General features: G+C 42.0%; 1 protein-coding gene across 5 annotated transcripts in view; it reads right to left on the bottom strand.

Annotated features, from left to right (window-relative positions):
- Nucleotides 1–724: 724 nt before the first annotated feature.
- LOC145985016 (zinc finger protein basonuclin-2-like) overlaps nucleotides 725–20803 on the bottom strand; it is a 388343-nt gene continuing 368264 nt past the window's right edge. For all 5 annotated transcript variants that reach the window (XM_083118513.1, XM_083118509.1, XM_083118510.1 and 2 more), the window contains one exon: nucleotides 725–5964. In XM_083118513.1, the coding sequence (XP_082974639.1) occupies nucleotides 2371–5964 (3594 nt within the window). In that variant the 3' untranslated portion in view covers nucleotides 725–2370. The remainder of the gene's footprint in view (nucleotides 5965–20803) is intronic.

Raw genomic sequence — 20803 nt, forward strand, 5'->3', positions numbered from 1 at the left:
GCAGATATGCTACATAATCCAGAAAGGCGGCTTAGGAATCTATCATTTATTTTTCTTTCAAAATATAGTATAGCCTACATCTGTTAGATATTCCAAAATAGGTTACATGTACCTTAGGCTGGAGCAGAAATTGCAGAATAGAATTCCGGCTTTCAGCTGTCAACTGTTGCGCCTTGGGACTTTCTACTTAAATTTGGCTCGGCTGCTGGTTCTTGTAGCTACATAAATATTTTGGTTTTACATCACAAAGTACACTGACAGCTGTCACGTCCACACAGTAGATGCGCCTTTCAATACTGTATATATTATCAGCACTGCGCAACACTGTGCAATGCGCATGCGCAATATAATCACACTAACTCCTGTGTATACCATATTTTGAAACTGAGTATGTTATAGTAAAGAGAATCGTACAGGAAGTACATAGCTGCTGTTTCGGTGCGTGACGTACTTCAATGAGGCTGAAGATATTGTGACTTTGAAACTAATAAGTTCTTAAGAAACAAATTCGAACTTTCACACAGTACGTAGATCTTTCGCTGAAAAATCTACGTAGTACATCTCCCGTGTGTGCCTTATTTAACGAATTTCACACAGGAGTAGCGTGATATGAATAACAAATAACTGTAATTTGAAAGGGTAAAGTTCTTTCTGTACGGAACTCGGTTAAGAGGTTAATATATTAAAATAAAACATGCAATTTATATTTTCAACTGAGACGGACATTTGTTTTCTCGTTTCTTTATTATAATTATTTACATGACAACTAACGAACGCTTCACAGCACACTTTATTATGTAACAGCAAATGAGACAGGTTTTTCAAAAACTTGCCTTTAATCAGAGAGTTTGGAAAGAAAAATGAAAACGGAATATTACTTTCACACTCATTTTCCCAAAATTGGTCACTAGGTAACAAAATTATATATCGTACAAACAAAACGTTATACATTTTTTTTCATTTGCGACAAAGTATATTATACACCATTTTCAAATGAATTAGTCTTTTCTTGTGCTTTGTTTTACAGTGTACAAATAATATATTTAACTTATGTTCCTGGACAAAATAATAAGAAAAAAATTGTCCATGACCTGTCTTTTAAGTACAATTTTCTTAAAATGAACCAAATAATTTTTACTGCCCATTTAATTAATGAACTGTGGCAAAACAATATGAAATGCAATTCTTTCTTAATATATGAACAAAATGTTTCTTTTAGAAAACATAATTTTGTTTACAAAAACATCTTTGATGGTAGTTCAATTACGTAAAAGTACTCAAACTGTATTACTGTTACACCAAATTTTAGAGTTACACCATAATTATCAATTCTTGTTGATAACAAGACAATGGAAATAGTATACTGCCAATCAATATTGTTTTATAGTTTTTACCCATGTCCAATTTTACAAACATCACTGGCAGAGCAAAATTTGTAATTGTGCCATATTATCCTCCAATCGACATTGGACGTAACATATTAACACTGTTCTTATTAATTACCATTAATTTTTACTCATTTTCTTTGAGCTAACATGGAAAGACATTTGGAAGATAAATAAAAATGTATATTATTTTAGTGAACAAAGTACTTTACTCCAACAAGAAGCAAACCAGTTTTGTTTCGATAGAATTTGTATAATACTTGAAGAAGACGTTCGAGAAAAAAAACATTTTTTCATAAACAAGTCTCTTTTTTTTCTAATTTTTTGAAACTTTCTGTACATTTATACACGTGCACACGTATCAATAATAATCACACAATATGTATAACCGCTTTCCATCAGATGTGTGTAAAAAGTTTATGTATATATATATATATATTTATATTATCCGTCGATCACTGGGCTACAGCTAGGTAAAGTTTACCAGCGCCAAACGGCGTTGAAAGTTTTATTGCACTCTGAGGGTAAAATGTACTTTTCAACTAGATAGTCAGTTGAATTATATTTAACAACACTTATGAGAAAATTTCGCCCTCTAATTCACATAAACAATACTTATCAATTACTCTTCACTTTGGCGTGGTTCATAGTCTCACGTTTATAAATTAGCCTTCAGCTCGGATGTCTGCACTTTTTTATCTTCAAATTTTGGTAGCACCATTTATCCCGTAAGCTCATGTGAGACGTCTCACTGTAAACTCATCACATTCGGTGGTCGAACTTGGCAGGTGGTTGCCGAATTCCTGTTTTCTCGGTGGAAGCTTCGTCACCGAAAATTGTTCTCCCTACTTTAAGATTTGCAAGACTCACTTGTCTAGGGTACTGGAAGGTGGTATTTCTCCTCTTCGCGCCGTACCCGGAGTAGAACCCTTTACCACCAAGTTGGCACCAGGTTGAACCTTAGTGGATTGTTATGGTGACTATGTCACGAGCAGTCCACGGGCGTCGCACTCTGCCTGTGGATAGCCTCGTTCTGACTGTGCAGGTTCCGCTTCTTCCGCGAGCTGAACACTTTGTTGCAACCGTCCACCGAACATCTGAACATCTCCGGAAGGTGCAGATGCTCGTAGTGTTCCTTCAGCGCCACACCGTCCGGGAAGGTCTTGTGACAGAACTTGCAAGGCAGGAAACCTTCTCGATCCGGAGTCGGGAGGTCGTCCTCGAGGCTGTACACGACCTGCAGCTGGGTGGTGACTCCGCCCGAGGTCCCTCCGAGGCTGGGCGTCGTCGGAGTCGGCGACGACGTCACCGGCGGCGAGGGCGATTCCGATCCCGACGACTGGTCCCTGCCCGGTCCGGTCCCGTTCACGCCGGCGAGGTGACCGAAGCTGTTCAGGCCGCCGAAGCTGGTGAGGCCTCCGAGATTGGCCGCCGCGGCCGCTGCGATGCTGTTGACGCCTAGCGTTGGGAGCAGCAGAGGAGGGGGAGGTAGACTAGTGGGAAGCGAAGTTGCCGGTGGGAGACGGTCCCCGTTGACGATCATCTGCTCCGCTAGGCTGGTGGGAAGGTGTTTGTACGCTTCTAAGTTGAGCGGCAGAGCTTGGGTGTCGGCGTACAGACGGGCTAGGAACTCGCTGTGGAGCGAGGGATTGCTCGCGAGGGTAGCGAAGGGTGACTTGTCCAAGAATAGGCCGGTCTTGTCGGAGGACGTCGAGAGGAGCTTCCGGTGAAGATTGAGGTTGGCGCTGTGCCTGTCCCGGCTGCGCTTCGACGGGAACGCGGCGTTGCACCCTTCCACGGTACACTTGTGCATGAGCTTCAGATGCACGTTCTGATAGTGCGTCTTGACGCCGAAGTGGTTCTGGAAGATCTTCCCGCACGCCGTGCACCTCCGCGGGTTGTCCTTGTCGATGGGGACGTCCACCGATCCGATGAAAGACGTGTCCCTGAAGTGGGACATGGAATGAGAGAGTGCGTTCTGGCTGTCCCCCGAAGGGGAACCAGGGTTCGAAATGGAACCGCTGCCGGCTCTGTCGGCGTTGCTGTCCTTGTCCAAAGACTTGGCCGGGCTGGGAGGTCCGGTCAATCCTCCGACAAGACCCATGGGAAACTGCAGAGAGCCTGGAAGTAGCGACGGCTGAGGAACCAAGTTCCGAGAGACGAGATCACCGAAGTGTCCTTGCGACAAGCTCTCCAGCTGCCTCAGAGCGTTCGAGGAATCGAGGGACTCCTCGCTGGCGGATTCCGGAGCGTTCTTCTCCGACGAAAGCGCGTCGCTGTCGTGTTTCTCCGTCCTTTCCTTTTTCATCTTATCTGCCGGTATCAGAGGGGCCAAACTGGTTTTAATTTCATTTTGGTCATTGTTGTTTTGAGATTCTTCCGCCTCCTCGTCTTCGATAATTTCACCATTTTCATCCTTCTTGCTGTCGTCTTCCTTCATGTCATCTCCTTTCTCAGTGTCTTCCTTTTCCACTTCTTCCATCTTAACATCAGACTCTTTCTCCATTTTGATTTCTGGAGGACTCTCCTCCTTGTCAACCTTCTCTTCAGATTCCTGTTCCATATTTTGCACCTGCGGTGGCTCCTCCTTTTCTTCCTCTCGGTATCTACCCTCCCTTCTCATCTCTTCTCTAAGGTCTTCAGCGAATACAACGTCGTTTGAAGAATCGTCACTTGAGAGATCATCGTCATCTTCAAGGGGAAGGGCGCAGCGGGTAGGATTTTGACTTTTCCTCTTACGGACTCCCTTGGAAGAAGTATTTTCAATATTCTCGATGCTCTCCTCCTTCAGGCTTTGGTTGTCGACGCTCAGTGAGTCGTTACTATCCAAGTTGCTCATCTCCTCATCCATGTCAGAGTCCGACAGTTTGACCCTCTTCACGTTATTGATCTCTCTCTCATCATCCAGCCTGTCTTTCCGAGCATCCAGTGCCTCATCGCCTTCTCCACCACCAACGGCATCATCCACGTCATCCGTGTCTCCCTCAATACCCTCCTGGTCGCCGTCCGGATTTGTGTTCATGGAGAAGGCTACGTCGTCCGAGGATGTGGTGGTGTTGCTCTGCACGCTGAGATCCATCCTCCTGTCGGAATCTTCGTACCGTGGCATGCTGAGATCAAGGCTTTGTTTCAAGTCTGCCGAATGGTGACGCTGAAGATCTGGGGGTGGTGTCAGAAGTGGGAAGGACGTCATGGGGTTGAAAGTACCACCCAGAGGAAGCGGACCTCCGGCGAGAGGGTTCAAGGTGGGTAAATTGAGTGACTGAGGTATGAGGAGGGGATGTGGCTGAGCGCTGCGTCCGTCGTGAGGGGAGATCTTGCGTCGCAAGTGAGGAGAGTGTAGCTTCGGGTTGGGGTTGGCGCTGTGTCTGTTGCGACTCCTTCGCGAACTGAACATCATGTTGCAACCCTCCACCGTGCACTTGTGCATTTCGCGAAGGTGGACCGCCGAGAAGTGGATCTTGAGGGCGCCCTTATCACAGAAGGTCTTGAGACATACGTTACACTGTACACGTTTCTTTCCTGTCGCGGGGTTGATGAGCTGCGTGCCTAGGTTTATGGGAGCCCACTGTCGCTTCATAGGGGTGGAAGCTTTGCGAAGGTGATGCTGCCGTCTTTTGTCGTCAGAGTATGGGTCCAGGCTACCACGATCTCGGCTGAGGTTCAGCGCACTTTGAGAGTTCTCGTCCTCCGACCCGTAGTCGCTTCCACTGAAGTCCGATTTGCTGCTCGTGAGTCCCGAGAACGACGTCATGTTAAGAGGGGCGTGGAGGCCTGGGAACGGGCCTGGTGGAAGACAAGATGGACTCGTTACACTTAGGTTGAGACCGGGACTGGTGTCGGAAGTCTCGGACGTCCGACGATGGTGGTGGTGGTGCTGCTGCTGCTGCGTTTGTCCGTGCGTGTCCGGACTGTGCGCGCGCTCCTTCCTGAAGTCGAACGGTTGCATGTTCTGCAGGCGGTTCAGGGGCGACACACTCAGAGGGCTCGTCGAGTTCACGGGAGAGTTCACTTGAGAAGTAGGTCCATTCGGCGCCGCGCTGGCTATGCAGGGCAACTTGAGGAAGTTGAGACTCGACACGGTGCTGCTGGGAGTTTGCGGGGTCAGCTGATGAGACGTGCTGGTAACGCTCGGTGGGGGCGGAGGAGGAACTTGGCTTCTAGAAGCTGGCGGCTGGGGAGTGGGTTGGTGCTGGTGATGATGAGCCGACTGATGATGCCGCTGCTCGTGCGGCGATTGGTGGGGATGCTGCGAACTTATCGTCGGAGGGGGCGAGAGTGGTCGCTGGCTTCTCTGGGATTGCTGATGTGTCTGGTTGGAAGTCGGCTGTTGCTGTTGCTGTTGGATGGGCAAGTTGGGTGTGTCCTCCTGCTTCACTCGTGTTGTCCTCTCGATGAACTTCTTGATGTCGGAGTCGATTCTGGCGTTCCGCTGGGGAAGGAGATCGATCGTGTCCTGCGACAGGAGCTGCTGGGTGATCGCCCTCGTCTCTCCGAATCGAAGGAACTGCTGCAAGACTAACGGCTCCTCATCTCGGCTACACATGTTCCACCTGTCCAAGACTGCACCGTGGGGATCCTGCAAGGAAAGAAAACACATTAATGAGCAATCACACAACAGTCTATACAATAAATAAGCATTTGCACGGAACATAGACTACTAATGCTACACTTGTAAAAAGTACGTCGCGCTAAAAATTATATCAATATGTTGGTGAAAAATCTTATATGGAATTGCCACTAATAATATACAAGTATATTAGGAGCTATGGGCAGGTTGAGGATTTTGAATCTCACATAAAGTTTTCGATTGAAAACGGAGAGCGATTTTTTTGGAAAACTACAGTAGAGAACAGGCAGGATAATAGGCAACACTTTAAGACATAATGCCGGTAGTTTATTGCAGAGGTTCACAGAAGGGAGACAAAAAGGTAGACGTGGAAGAAGATGGCCCTCGGAAATTCCCTGATACCGCAAGTCTATTTTCTATGACAGATATCTACACAACAGCCAAAGCAAAACGTACGAATCACTTGAATCCTCCAGAAGGAATTCTAAATAGATTATTTTTTCACAATATAGAATATCATGATGGTTTCTTTGAAAGGAGACAAATTGTCGGAAAAAAAATCTTTGCTAACACAACCTAAAGATCCAGCTGCATCGTAACAACGATTCTGGTCATATCTTGAGATGAACGTGTTATTATTTTCAAGTGGCGAATGCACTTGAATCCTTTTTAAAGGTTACGCTGTGTTTGTCATTTTAATACATTTTCAACAGTGATACACGGCGCAATACTTAACAAGTTTCTAGTTTTCAGAAATGGATAGTAAGGAGATATTAGACCACCACGCGCGACTTTACTCGCTCAATGAGTAATCTCATGAAGTTTGTATCACCTACTGCCCATCATTTTGATGAACCGCTAGCTGATCTATTTATAAACTACAATTACAACCAATGATGGATCGTTCTTGGTTGTCCGTCCTTCCACAGCTTTTAATGAGATCGTCAAAATGACTTGCCATATACCTTTTAGTCGTCGCTATATTGATAAGTATGCAAGGATGTAACCAGCGTTAAATTAATTTACTCTTTCTCAGGGTTTGGGAAATGTCTACGAATATTCCGCTGAACCTTTTCGAATATCTCCAATTTGCAAAAGGCATCTCTCTGATTGTTTCACGGACCCCTAAGTCACAGTGTTGGCCATCTATATACTCCATAGCAATGAACCAAAGAAAATTCAACTAACTATGTAGCATTCCTAAACCCGAAGGTTAATTGCAGCAGCAGCAACATATGTTTCCCACGTGAGATCAGTCCACTTTTCACCATCTTTAGCAGTTTCATTCACGTTCATCTTAACATTGTCATTCCATTGTCGTCTAGACCTTACTACAGGTTAATAATACCCACCGTGGTATTAAAGGTTAAAACATAAATATATATATATATATATATATATATATATATATATTTCAAGGTTTTCAAACACGGTATCGGAGGCATCTGGGGAAATTTCATCCATCTTCTGAATTCATCGAAATTCGGTTGGTCTAGGACCAAGGTAAGAAGAAACGGATATTTCTCCCCCACCCCCACAATTGCAATATTTCTGGTTCGGTTTTAAAGAAGCCGGAGATTCCCAATCCCTCACTATTTTGTTCTAGAATGTTCTAGACCATGCAATAGAATCATCAGACTAATTTCTATTTAATAAATGTTTGGAAACTAGAAAATGTATAGTTCACACGAAGAGTCCCGTGAATGCCTTGATTATGTTTCAAGACCGTTTACCATTAAGACTGTATATCATGGAAAGGCCTTTTCCGAATTCGCCTTCCTTCCGCCGATAGAGCGCGCACAGCGTTTACACCACCAGATGTTTTGTCCAGGCCCGCTTCGCGAGGCTCTCAAGAACACGCCTCCTCCGGTACACGGGCAGTTAGTGATTGACAGGTCGTAAAACCCTTGGCATTTCTTTTCTCAGACATGTCCTAGGTTTTGCTGTTCGGGTCTTCATTGCCAAAAGCTGATCTTACCATTTCGTGTCAAAATTCCAGACGATAATATAGAGTCCTGAAGCAACAATATGTGGCTTGTAACATACATAATTTTGGAAGCTTCTCTTCAACGAATAAGGAGTCCCAGTAGTCTACTATTTGACCTCCGGGGCGAGGTAGTTAGCACAGCGCGCTACGACAGCAGGGGTCCGGGTTGGAATCCCGATGAATACATGGATGTTTATGTTCTGAATGTGATTGTTAAAAAATATGGAACTGAGTAAATACTGATATATGAGAAAAGCAGAGGAAATATGACATCGGACTGCCACGTAGTAAGCCCAGGTTCGATTCTCAGTGTGAATGATTTCAGGCGGAACATTTTCCAACATTATCCTTGCATAAAACCAACTCTGTGAATGTATTTGATCTAATTTTATAAAACTTTCACTGATACACAATATATGCACTAATTTAATCAAACTTCATATTTTAATTAATATTAGGTCTAAAGCAAAATATGGCCATTTAATACCATGTGGTCCAAAAAGAAAATAATTGAGAAAATGGTCAACTTTTTCTATTTATATAGCCTATATTTTTGTTGTTGTAACACCTATGCAAGGATAGTATTTTCCTTTACATGACTTCGTTTAAAAATTGCGGCCCTGTTTGACTTATGATTTGCGGCATTTTTAGCCTTTGTAGACAGTTGCGGTAATTATGATAACTCATCTAAGAAAATGATAGCTTGGGTAAAAAACATTGTTTTCAGTACATTTCAAGCTACATTGTATGTTTCGTGTATTTTTTCAACATATTGATTTTGACCAAAATTCAAAGTTTAGGATATTTTTGTTAGGGAAGTTATGTAATATCAGAGTATTTCGGCTGAATTACTGTTATAGCTCTTTGATCGTTTCTTGATTCTCTTTTTTCAAAATTTTGAGCCCAGATGTCTCCGATCGGGGAGCTAAAAAAATTGATATTTACAGCGTAAAGATTACTCTATGACAGGTACCTGTGAAACAAAAAATTCCAGATTGATATTTCATGGATAACAAACCTACAACAGGGGAGGGATTGGTCAAAAACAGGCATTTTAAATTATTATTTACAAAGAAATGATTGCTTTTTAATAATCATGTAATTAGAATAATTGTGTTTATTAATTACATCATGCGAATGGCGTAATAAGTCCGTTAGTAGTGTTACGAATTAAATTTTCCTTCTTCTTTATCCCATTAGTTACGAAGAACTTCATCCCGGCTCGACAAATGTCACAAGGTCTTTCAAACTAAAAAAATAGACTGCTTTATGCCAAATTTAAGTCAGATTACGTGTCAGTAAGCAGTTTTTTACCTGTTTAGACTGCTACTTCAACTGCGACATTTGTCCGAACGGGAAATTTACCGATTCTGGCCTATGTTAACTTATTCTTTATAGAATTACAACAAAATTGGTTGCTTTGTTATTTTGTTGTAATTTTGAAAAATCCAATTATGTATAAAAATATGTTTTGTTATTATAATTAACTACTTGTATTTGAAAGAAATTGGTAAAGCCACCAACCTGCATTATGCAATGTGTTTTGAAGGCGTATTGGTGGGTGGGTGGGTGTTGGTGGCTCTTTACATATTCACAGTCTCGCTTATTTATAGAGGCGATGCAAATCGTCTCTATGCTCCCACGTAGTTATGTAGTAGAGTCATTGTACGTAGATGCACCTCATGCAGTGGGAGAGCCCACTTTCCTCACCCTCTCCTCCGGGAATCGAACAGCAGTCAAGCTCTCCTATCGACTGTCTTTATCCTCCCAAAAATTTCCGAAATAAATCATGACCGATTTTGAATCAGGTGCAACACAAACAACATTGGAGATATTGAATCGGTAGAGAAAACCCGATTTGCAGGTTGTAAACTTATATTGGCTCCCGAGCGTTCGTGTATATAAATACAACCCCCCCCCCCCCGCATTTTTTATAATTCTCTAGGCATTAATGGAGGTTAGTATATTGAATCTCTCACCCAAAATTCATTATAAAATTTTAAAATTAATTCTTAATGATTTATTGATTTGGTGTTTTAAGTCCACTTTATGCACAGTAAGGCTAATCGGGACTGGGCCAGGCATGGAACCCGGGATCCCTTGATTACAAGGCGACGACGCTACCACTGCGCCATCGAGGATGCTCAGTTTTTAATGGGGATGTAATTCAAATTATTAATAGACTATTACAAAAGCCTCCCCGCTATTTATTCCATCCTGTTTAATGATTACGAAGGATTGTTGTTTCAATTTAGCATGTAGAAGGATTCGAACAGGTGTACCAGCCAGATTAAATCGGCGTTATCTTCCAACGTTTTGAGCACATACATAGCAACATTATCTCATCCCTGAAGATGAGATCAATGTATACGATGGAAGCTAACGTCGATTGACGTCGCCAGGAAAGCGGTGGCTCAGTTTGATAGTCTAACTGCATACGCGGCCGCGTGCAGATCGTGTTTTCGCGTTCGCTGTTTTCCGTGTGGCAGGTAAGGCAAAATACTCTTGAGTTGAATTGAGCACGCTCTGTTTTGGAGTACGTACATGCTAAGTGAGAAAGACTAGAAGGAAGACAAAAATGCCGGTACAGAGACAAAATACGTTGAAATTTATTTTTCGTAGTGTAAAATCTAGACCTACTTCGCTGGATTTACATAAGTGGTTTCATAACACGTACGGTGTGACATCGAACCAAGTTCAAAGTTTTGAAATTGATTACTATCGAAACTGTGTATTTGTGAAATTTGTAACGAAAGTTGTGGGTGAGCGATTATTAAATGATTATGGAGCCGAAGTGCCCTATTATGATGCAGACGGACGGCATAAAATAGATGTGGAATGGGCAGATCAGCAGAGTGTTTTTGTAAGTGTGCATGTAGTGCCAGACGAATTAAGCCACGATGCGATTTGTAATGTAATTAGTGAATACGGTGAAGTGCTGAACGTAAAGGAAGAGAGGTATTCAGAAGAACATATTTATAGAACACGAACGGGGCGCATTGTGTTTAAAATGGCCCTGCGGAAAGCAATCCCTTCGTACATTACCATACAAGGAGACAGGTACTGGGTAACTTATTCTGGTCAAGTACGTACGTGCAGTGGGTGTGATTTGGAGGGACATAACTTCTCAGAATGCCCCTCGCGACGACCCCGCGTTAATAGAACTGGACGAGTTCCTGTTAATTTGACCACTGGAACGACCCCTATGGTATCCCAAGCTACAGTACTTCCAGTACTGACAAGACCCCAAAACTCGAATACAACATCAAGAGAAGAGGTCAATTGCCATAGATCCAACCCCCATTTCACGAATGAAACAATAGAGACACCCGCTACGGATCCAGAGCGTCAAACACAGTTAACACTAAACGACCCAAGCCAAAAGAAGAGCACCGAAAAAGACAAAATACATAACGAACAACAAGGTGAAAGTGTAGGTGAAAATGAAGAGAGTAGCCAACCTTCCAGCTCCAACTCCAACCCCTTAACAACACTAGATGGACCTGACAAGGTACAACACACCTCAGGAATTCCCTCACAACTCGGAAATGAAGCAGACAAGAAGATAGAATTCCAGAAAGTAGACACCGGCACAGAAGGTGGATCCGGGGATGAATCGAAAACAGAGGATGAATTTCCGGCAATTAACACGGATAAAGGACAACGACGCTCTTCAAGACACAAGCGATCCAGACCACGATTCGTCCCGCCAATAAGCAAGAAGAAAAAACCCGGGGGAGCTCTGCCTCAACATCCACAGGTATCTGGGGAGTCCTGAGTCCACACCCATGGGTATCTGCACTAACAGAAGAAAGGAAGGAGTGACCACCCCTAGTGTAGTATCCAAAGTTATTTGTCGTGTGCGTCATAGAAAAAAAGAAGAAAAATACTGCAGGTGTACATTCTATAATATTTCTTCGAGAGAGTGGAGTGGATACTGACAACACTAAACATGATTATAAACAGGTTAGTTAGAAAAAAAAAATAGGCAATGTACCTAAAGGTAACAGTGTTAATAGTACTAAATTTTCCACAAACTGATTTCGTGGACTGAGTAGTAATGTTGAGGAGGTTAAGTAATTTTTGTAAGAGTGTAATGATTGTGGTTATAAGAAGGGCTTTTGATAGGGGACTGATAGGTATGATAGAGTGATCGAGTATATATTTGTTTTTGTATATATAAGTTTCTTCTTTTTGTAAAGAAGATCAACGATTTGTACCACTCTGTTCCATTTACTTGATGTGGTACTTTTTTCATCTATTGGTCTTATTGTATTGTGGTGTAAATGTCGGGTATAATGGTTACAAGGAGAGCCTTGGCAATAAGGGGAATTCAGCGTCCCTGATAACATGTAGGACGATTACAATAAATATGTTTACAACACTCAGAATAGGCACGATTAACATTAACAAACTACAAAACAGGAATAAACAAGAGGCGCTGGGTGACTTTTTTATCCACTCGTCTCTCGATATAGCCTTTCTCCAGGAAGTTCAAGTGATAAATTTTGAACTGCCCCCATCTATAGTAGTATATAATAATGCAAATTGTCAGGCAACGGGGACTGCGCTTCTCGTGAAAAATACGGTGCCCATCACTAACGTTGTGTGTCATCCTAATGGGAGAATTATATGTGCGAAAGTGGCAAATGTTTGGATATGCAATATATATGCCCCATCAGGTACAAATCAGAGATCACAGAGGAACAATTTTTTTGCGACAGATGTGGCGGCTGAACTGCAAGGTGTAAAGGAACATATCATTTGTGGCGGCGACTTCAATTGCGTCTTGCTTCCACAAGATCAACGTCCTGGTTTTGCAACATCTAATTCCCTCCAAAAATTGGTGTCTGGTTTTAAATTGGTGGACGTTTGGACAGATAAATATTTTGATAAGCAGGGGTATACTTATATTAGAGACAATTGTGCGTCCCGGCTAGACCGGTTCTATGTTACCCCGGCACTGCGTCAGAAAGTTACTTCGATTTCTCTCACCCCTACATGTTTTTCGGACCACCTGGCGGTGATAATGGCAATTAACATTGATCTTCCCTTAGTGCCTAGGGGATATGGGTATTGGAAAATGAATACGTCCATTTTGTCTGATGAGGAATTTAAACGAGCATTTCATGAGCAATGGAGATTTTGGGAGACGCATCGCCTTCGACGTACTGACATCCTTCGGTGGTGGGATGAAATCCTAAAACCGGCAGTTAAACGTTTCTGTATATCATTCTGTAAAGAGAGGTCTCGTGACTGGAATAATAAATATCACTTTTATTATCGTGTGTTGCGTGAATTAATAGAAGAAGCATCGGCAGGACGACCGGTTCGTACGGAAATTAAACGTATACAAGCAATACTCTTAAATATGACCGCCCACAAACGTATGGGTGCAAAAATTCGAAGTAGACTGCCTCAGTTTGACCCTGAAGAAGCGGTGTCGATTAGTCACGTGATACAAGAACGACAAAATGCACAACGGAAACTCATTACTGAACTCGCAGATGGAGCGGGTAATAAAATCATAGCACCTAAGGACATACAACGTACAATATATGAGCATTATGTTCGGATGTTTTCGCAGCACCAACCGGCCAATTCAAATTATGATTCTGTTGTGGATGCAGTTACGGAAGTACTTTCCGATGATGATAGAACTAAGCTTGATGAGGATTTCACATTCGAAGAAGTATATAAAGCGGTGAAAGCGGCAAAGCCTTTCTCCGCCCCTGGTGTGGATGGGCTTCCTACATGCTTCTTTCAAACATTTTGGACGCTAGTGGGGCAGACTTTAACTGAGTGGGTCAACGCGGCCTTTCAGCAACATAAAATGGGCAAGACTTCCAAGACAGGTATTATAGTATTAGTACCGAAATGTGCAAAGCCGACAGAGATCACTCATTATCGCCCCATTACACTCCTGTGCAACGACTATAAAATTTTCACACGATGTATGCTTGCACGTTTAATGCCGTACTCAAGCAACTTGGTGGGGGACATGCAATATGTATATGGTGAAAATAAAAACATTTATGCAGTGTTGCAAACGCTGCGTGAAGTGGTTACCAGTAATCATAATAAGAAAAATTTAAAGGATCAAGCGATTTTAGCTTTGGACTTCGAACGTGCATTTGATTCGCTGAACCATAATTATATGTTTCATGTTTTCCACAAAAGGGGCATACGGGGGAATTTTCTCTCAGCACTGCAAGGGCTATATAACAATGCTGAATCGAAAATACAGATTAATGGGTTTCTGACAAAATCGCTTAGCATTGTCACAGGTGTCCGACAGGGAGATCCCTTATCCATGTTGGCTTTTTGTATTTCCCTAAGTCCCCTGCTTGCCTCTTTGGAAGCACGGTTACAAGGAATAACTATTCTGTCAAAGTCGCTAAAAGTTTTAGCTTATGCGGATGATGTCAGCATTTTGGTTCAGTCACCTGTTGATGTGGACACGGTTCATAAACTAACGACGGAATTTGGGGTGTATTCAGGCCTTCACATAAATGTAAAGAAATCATGTTTGATGTTTTTAAATAATTCTCCACCACACACACCAGTTCAACACTTCCCTGTTGTAAACATTGTAAAAATACTTGGTGTAGTATTTACGCCTTCTTTACAAGGAATGATACAAGTAAATTATGATCGAGTGATTGGGAGTGTAAAAGCAGTGCTACAAATTAATAAGTTTCGAAACATTAGCTTGCAATCACGAGTCACGTTTGTTAATGTGTATGCTCTTTCGAAAGTGTGGTTTATAGCCAAAATACTTCCGATGCGAATGCTGGATGTAACAAAGCTGAAAAGTGCAGTGAACTGGTTTGTTTGGAATGGGCAGTTGTTACGTGTAAATCACGAGACCTTGTGTTTAGATAATGCTGGGGGAGGCTTGAATCTTGCACACGTGCACCACAAGAGCCAGGCGCTCCGCATTCAAGCGGACATAGAGACGATGATTCAGAGCCCTGATAGCCTTACAAGTCAGGTTCTTCGAGACTGCTTGGCCCATATACAGTTGGATCCCCCCATAAACGTGACTAACCTCCCCCCCAACCTTAGGTACCTCCGTGATACCTTAGTAGAGATTTGCTATGGCTTGTTACAAACTCCTACCCTGCCTGTTCCAGTGGTGTCGCACATATACAGAAGAATGCGTGTAGCGTCTCAACAGGCTGTTAAGATCGTTGCAAGACACCCGGAAGGTCGTTGGCCTGTGGTGTGGAAAAATATACACGCGAGGCATCTCGCAACAAGAATACGATCGGCGTGGTTCGTTATAGTGCATCAAATACTGCTGACTCGAGTGAAACTCTATGATCTGCACATGGCAGATTCATCATTATGTTTAATATGTAACGTGCCTGATAGTTTAGTGCATAAGCTCAGTGAATGCTTAATAACCGCTACGTCATGGAAATATGTTGCGAAACTCGTAAGTGTCATCTGTCGTACCAATGAGAAGAATATTACAATTGATCATCTTCTGTTTCCCAATTTTAGTTATTTCCCTAAAAAGAAACAGAACAGTGTATTGTGGTTACTGGGGCAATATGCTTGGTTTGCCTCTACTTATCAGCAAGTTGACTTTCATGAACAATTTGTGCATTATTTAAGGCACACATTTCAAAATATGTCGGCAAACAAAAAGAACAATGTCTATGCAAATTTTCTAAATGTAATATATCCTAGTATGTAAAACCTGTATAGTAATCATGAAAAGTTTGTTATAATCAGATGTAAATAGTAAAGGAAATAATAAAAAAAAAAAAAGCGGGTTAAGGCGTTCACTCGTCTTGAGATCGTTCGCTGCGGGACGGCGTAGGTTCGAATCCGGCTCTGGTCGGAATTTATTCGGCCTACGTATAGGGCCGGTGGCAACCCACCATCGTGAGGAAATTGGGAAGCTCCGAGTGAGTGAGCATAACCTGGTCAAGAAGACCTACAATAACGGCTGGGGGTTCGTCGGGCTGATCGCCCGTCACCCCAACACTGGTCTGAGACCTCCACGCTATAACAGGTGACGGAGGAACAGTGTGGGAGAGAGACCAGCAGTCGGTAGGTAAGCCAAGGCCCGTCAAGGTGCTGTAGAGCTGTGGGTTATATTATTATAAAATCTTTATTGACTGGGCTATTAAGTTTCTCCCAGTTTCCGAGTTATTGATTTGTTTAGAGATATTTCTGGATTTTTCGGGACATTAAAAATTGGATTTTTGATAAGTTATTCCACTGTTTTCTCTGTGAATTTTGATGCATATATCGCTTGTATTGCAACTAATCCTAATATCAATCTCTTTAGTATTTCATCATTAGTCTCTAGTTTTTATTTCATATGCTGGTACAGATCTTGGACTTCGAAATAAATTTACATCACGTTTAAAAAAAAAAAAAAAAAAAAAAAAAAAAAAAGTCGGTAACGCGTCTGACTACCATGCTAAAGGTCCCGGGTTCGATCCCCGGCCGGTTCAAATCCGGGAACTTTTCTAACGGTGGAAGCGGCCCCGGCGCCCACCCAGCGTCGAATAACATGGGTACCTGGGGGAAACCCTGGGGGGTAAATGATCACATCACCCCCACTTACGACAGGATCAAGAAAGTGTGGGGCGTTACCCCCACACCCCCTATACGCCTTCATGGCGTGGTGCTATGCACAGGGGAACGCTTTACCTTTTTACCTTTAGGAAAGCTACAACTCTTATGTAGAAGGGTGGAAATACAAAAAAAGTTGGATGAGATAATTGAGGAAATTAATGAATGATAAGTCTGATGAGATGGAGGCCAAAAAAAATATATACATAAGAAGATAAAGTGCCTACTGGCAAGAGCTAAATATAATAAGATATTAGATGGAAAATACAAAAATTGATTTAGTAATAATTAGAGGTTATTGTAAGCGTAAAAAATTGATGAATGAAAAATATGTTTTGATATGTTTAATAAGTTATGATTAGGGTGCGGATTTATAGGCAATTTTTTCTATCTATCTATCAATCAATCAATCAATCAATCATATGTTTTGTCACTGCTGTTTACCTACTAACTATTCATACTGTGCTTCAAAAGCTGCTTACTTTTAGGGATATTTGATATCGAAGCAACACGCGACAAGCGACACGTGTCTCTTGGTAACTGGCTCTCAGTAATAAACGCAATCAACCGTTCAGCTTGTGTTGTCTGTTGCTTGTGTGTCCCTAGGACTGAGTTATCTTTCATACCGTCCATCGTGTCGCCCTGGCCTGTTGTTCGCGCATGCACAGTGAATATTTTGCTTTAGACGGTGTGAAATATCCGTGTCGCTTGAGGATTTCACCAATTGAACGCAGGCTTGTGTGACATGTTATTCTACAGCTGTGTGAGACGTTGCTGTTGATTGGATTGTTCTCTAGAGCAGTGGCGTGCCCAAGGGGGGTGGTTGGTGGGGGTTATAACCCCCCCCCCTTTTGGTCCAGTATTCCTAAAAAAAGAACATCAAAGGTAGGAAAAGATGGCAAAATGAGAGCTGACTACCAGAAAAAGTGTACTTAACCCCTCCCTTTCGAAAATCCTGGGCACGCCACTGCTCTAGAGGTATGTGTCGCTTGTCACTTCGGTCTGCAGCTACATTGAGAAACGTTGCTGTTGACTGGCTCGTTCCCAAGCAACACGGAACATTCACATCAAGCAACAAGAGCCTATACAGTTTAAAGCAAAACATGCACGAACAACAAACCGAGTCGACACGATACACGATATTGAGAGAAAGTCCCAGTCCGAGCGACATGCGACACGAGTAGCTTTTTTCAGTCATGAACAAGCTATGAAGATGTAATTGAATTCATTGTCACTCGCTCTCTTAGGGAGAACTCACACCGAAGCGACAAGCAACATATGTCGCTTGGGAACGAGCAAATCAGCAGCAACGTTTCACACCGTAGCGGCATGACAGACCGCACATGCCTATGCTCGATTGGTGAAATTCTCAAGCGACACGTGTCGCCGGTCACTTGTCGTTCCGATGTGTTTTCTCCCTCCATCACGATTAATGTATTCACATAATATCCAAAGTAAAATATTAATGAAACTAGAATTTAAAAAATTGCAAGATGTAGGTTCCATTATTATAACATAACATTACATATAGTATAATTGAATGTGCAGGGAATTATATTTAAAATTTAAATATCTACCTTCAGCATAGTTGTCTTACCTCTTTATGAAATAGATCGGTGTTCTCTAAATGTGAATGTATTGCCCAAGCGTGTTCTTTGTGTAGACACAAATTGTATTTTTAAAATGCATTGAAGTTAATGTGACTATAATTGAAATTATATTCAGAGATCGAGACGAAAACGAGAGAGCGTTTACATAACTTGGGACAAGAACAAGATTTAGAGTTTGAAAGAGCACCCGACTGTATCACTTCCTTTCGCTGTAATTTCTGTATGGCCTCCCAAGGCACGTATCTAGAAATACACCGAACCAATTGTGTCAGGAATAATAATAATAACATGATGTTTAAGTTAAAATTATATTATTATCACATAAATAGGTAAAAAGATCGGATAACAGCACGTATTCATTATCTAGCTTACCTGTAGTTAAGATCGGCATAATTTGCATAAAAAACAAGTGCCCTGGCAAAGAAATTCATTTCAAATTGATGAAGAATTGAATATTTATTGAATAATAGAGAATGTTAGATCCGGTTAGCGAAAAGTAAACTCCTGATTAATATTTTATGCATATTGTTATAAATAGTAGCGTGCAAGCATAAGTCTTTGGTAATTGGTACTGTCCTTCTGAGCCCCCTACTTCCAATCTTTCTTCCAATAAGTTCAAAGAGTGGACCTCCTCGATGGCGCAGTGGTATCGTCGTTGCCTTGTAATCAAGGAATCCCGGGTTGGATACCCGGTGGATGCAAGTAGTGGTTCGAATCTCAGTTTAAGCTGTAAGTCCAGTCCCGATTAGCCTTTCTGTGCAAAAAGTGGACTTAGAAACAACAAATCAATCAATAAGTTCAAAGGAAATTATAACCATCGATTATGTAATAAATGCTACACAAATATATTTTCATTATTTAATTTTTGCACTTGGTAAGTCTTTCTTAGGGAGGGGTCCAGACCCCTCCCCAAATAAGTCCTTGAGTTTCCTTGATGAAATTAGTAGTAATTATCTCGCCCTGTATTCAATGGGTCTCAGGTTCGATCCCCGGTAGAACTACACAGTGGTCTGGATCCCACTGTATCCTGAAGCCCCAGTCCCGATTACCCTATTTGAGCATGTAATTGACTTACAAATTTAATTTTGCCATAATTTATGTAAGATTCAATTGGAACAGTCTCTGTATTAATGTATTTATTCTTTTGGAAAATAGAAATAAGACAAATGAAACACAATGAAAAAACAGCCGGGTGAAGGAAATCAACTTTGGATTTTCCGAAATGGTCGGAGCACGGTCAAAAGCCGCCCCCAAGGGAAAAGACGATGCCAAGGGTAGAAGAAGAAGTAATCCAAGCCACGCCCACAGTAATAAAACCTGGTCAGAGTCATCTATCGGCAGACGGCTGAACTTGTAGGACTTGAACATAACCCCGCCAGCCGATGGCCAGCCCCGCTATGGCTCGAATAAAGCCATTCTCAAAGGTGTTTGAAAATGCATGTCAATGTTTGCAATGGCGTATTGTCACAACGGGCCTCTCAATTTGAAAAATAAAAAAATCAGTTTACTCAGGAAGGATGCAAGAAAGGCTTGCAAGGTTAAATTTTTACAGTAACTTAGAATCGGGCTCTATACGCCGATCCAAAAACTGAGATATTTGACAGCTAATATCTATTAAAATATGGAAGTGATAAAAAAAATTCGATAATCACTGTTAAGATTCATCCTTTCTGATCAATTCACCACAAAGCTCATTCAAATGCCTCAAATAGTTTTCGAGTAAAAGTGTTCTGAATGAAGGTCTGTTTTTCTGCTGCCCATGATATGGCCTCTTAAATGCCGTAAGGAAGGACCATGTATCCTATGTTTTTAGCTACAGGCATAGAATTTATTACTTCGCCCTCTTTGTCCAAACCTAATGTAAAAAAATCCCACACATCTTATTTGCATCTCCCCTCCCCTCCCCCATCGACGTCTCCCTTCTCATAATGATTTTCATTTTTCTATTTATTTTAGATTCATATATCTCCATAATAAATTTTATTCTGTTTTTTACATTGAAGGGAAATGTGAAATTTGGCCTCTTCTTTTTCACCGTATAACGGTGCGTTCTACGCTTTTGTCCCCCTGCTTGCGTTTGATTTGTGCCCATCCTGCAGTCTGAACCGGGTCAATGCTGATCTATCCTTTGCCACCCATAAGCCCACATAGTTCCTCCTTCAACATTCCCTGTCCTTATCCTTATCCTTGCCGATGTCAAAGATATTTCTACGCCACATTCCGGCGTCTTCCAATCTGCTACGTATGACCCCTATCAACCGAATATTAATCTCCCTATCTACTTTCCTTTTTCCAAAATCTACCAGAGCCCTACGTTATATATAATTCCTTCTTTACTTTCGCTAACCATTTTCTTTCATTTCCCCCATTTATCTGAGATTGTACACTAAGTTTCTTTAATTTTTCCCATCCACAGTTATCCGTATTGCCCTACACTGAAGTAAGTCACAGTGCGGTGCACGAACAGGAAGCTCACAGCTCTATTTTCTCCTCTGTGGAAATTCATCTTATAGAAACAGTTCTCAGTAAATGTCTACACCGGTAGCACATGTTCACGCATGCAGGGACTGATCAGGTTCAGCAACATCGATTGAAGTAAGAAGGTAGCATTAAGATAATACTACATTTGGATGAACTGTGTAATGTAGTTTCAATG

Source organism: Lepisma saccharinum, chromosome 3 (genome assembly GCF_977018435.1).
Source record: "Lepisma saccharinum chromosome 3, izLepSacc3.1, whole genome shotgun sequence".
NCBI classification, from domain to species: Eukaryota; Metazoa; Arthropoda; class Insecta; order Zygentoma; family Lepismatidae; genus Lepisma; species Lepisma saccharinum.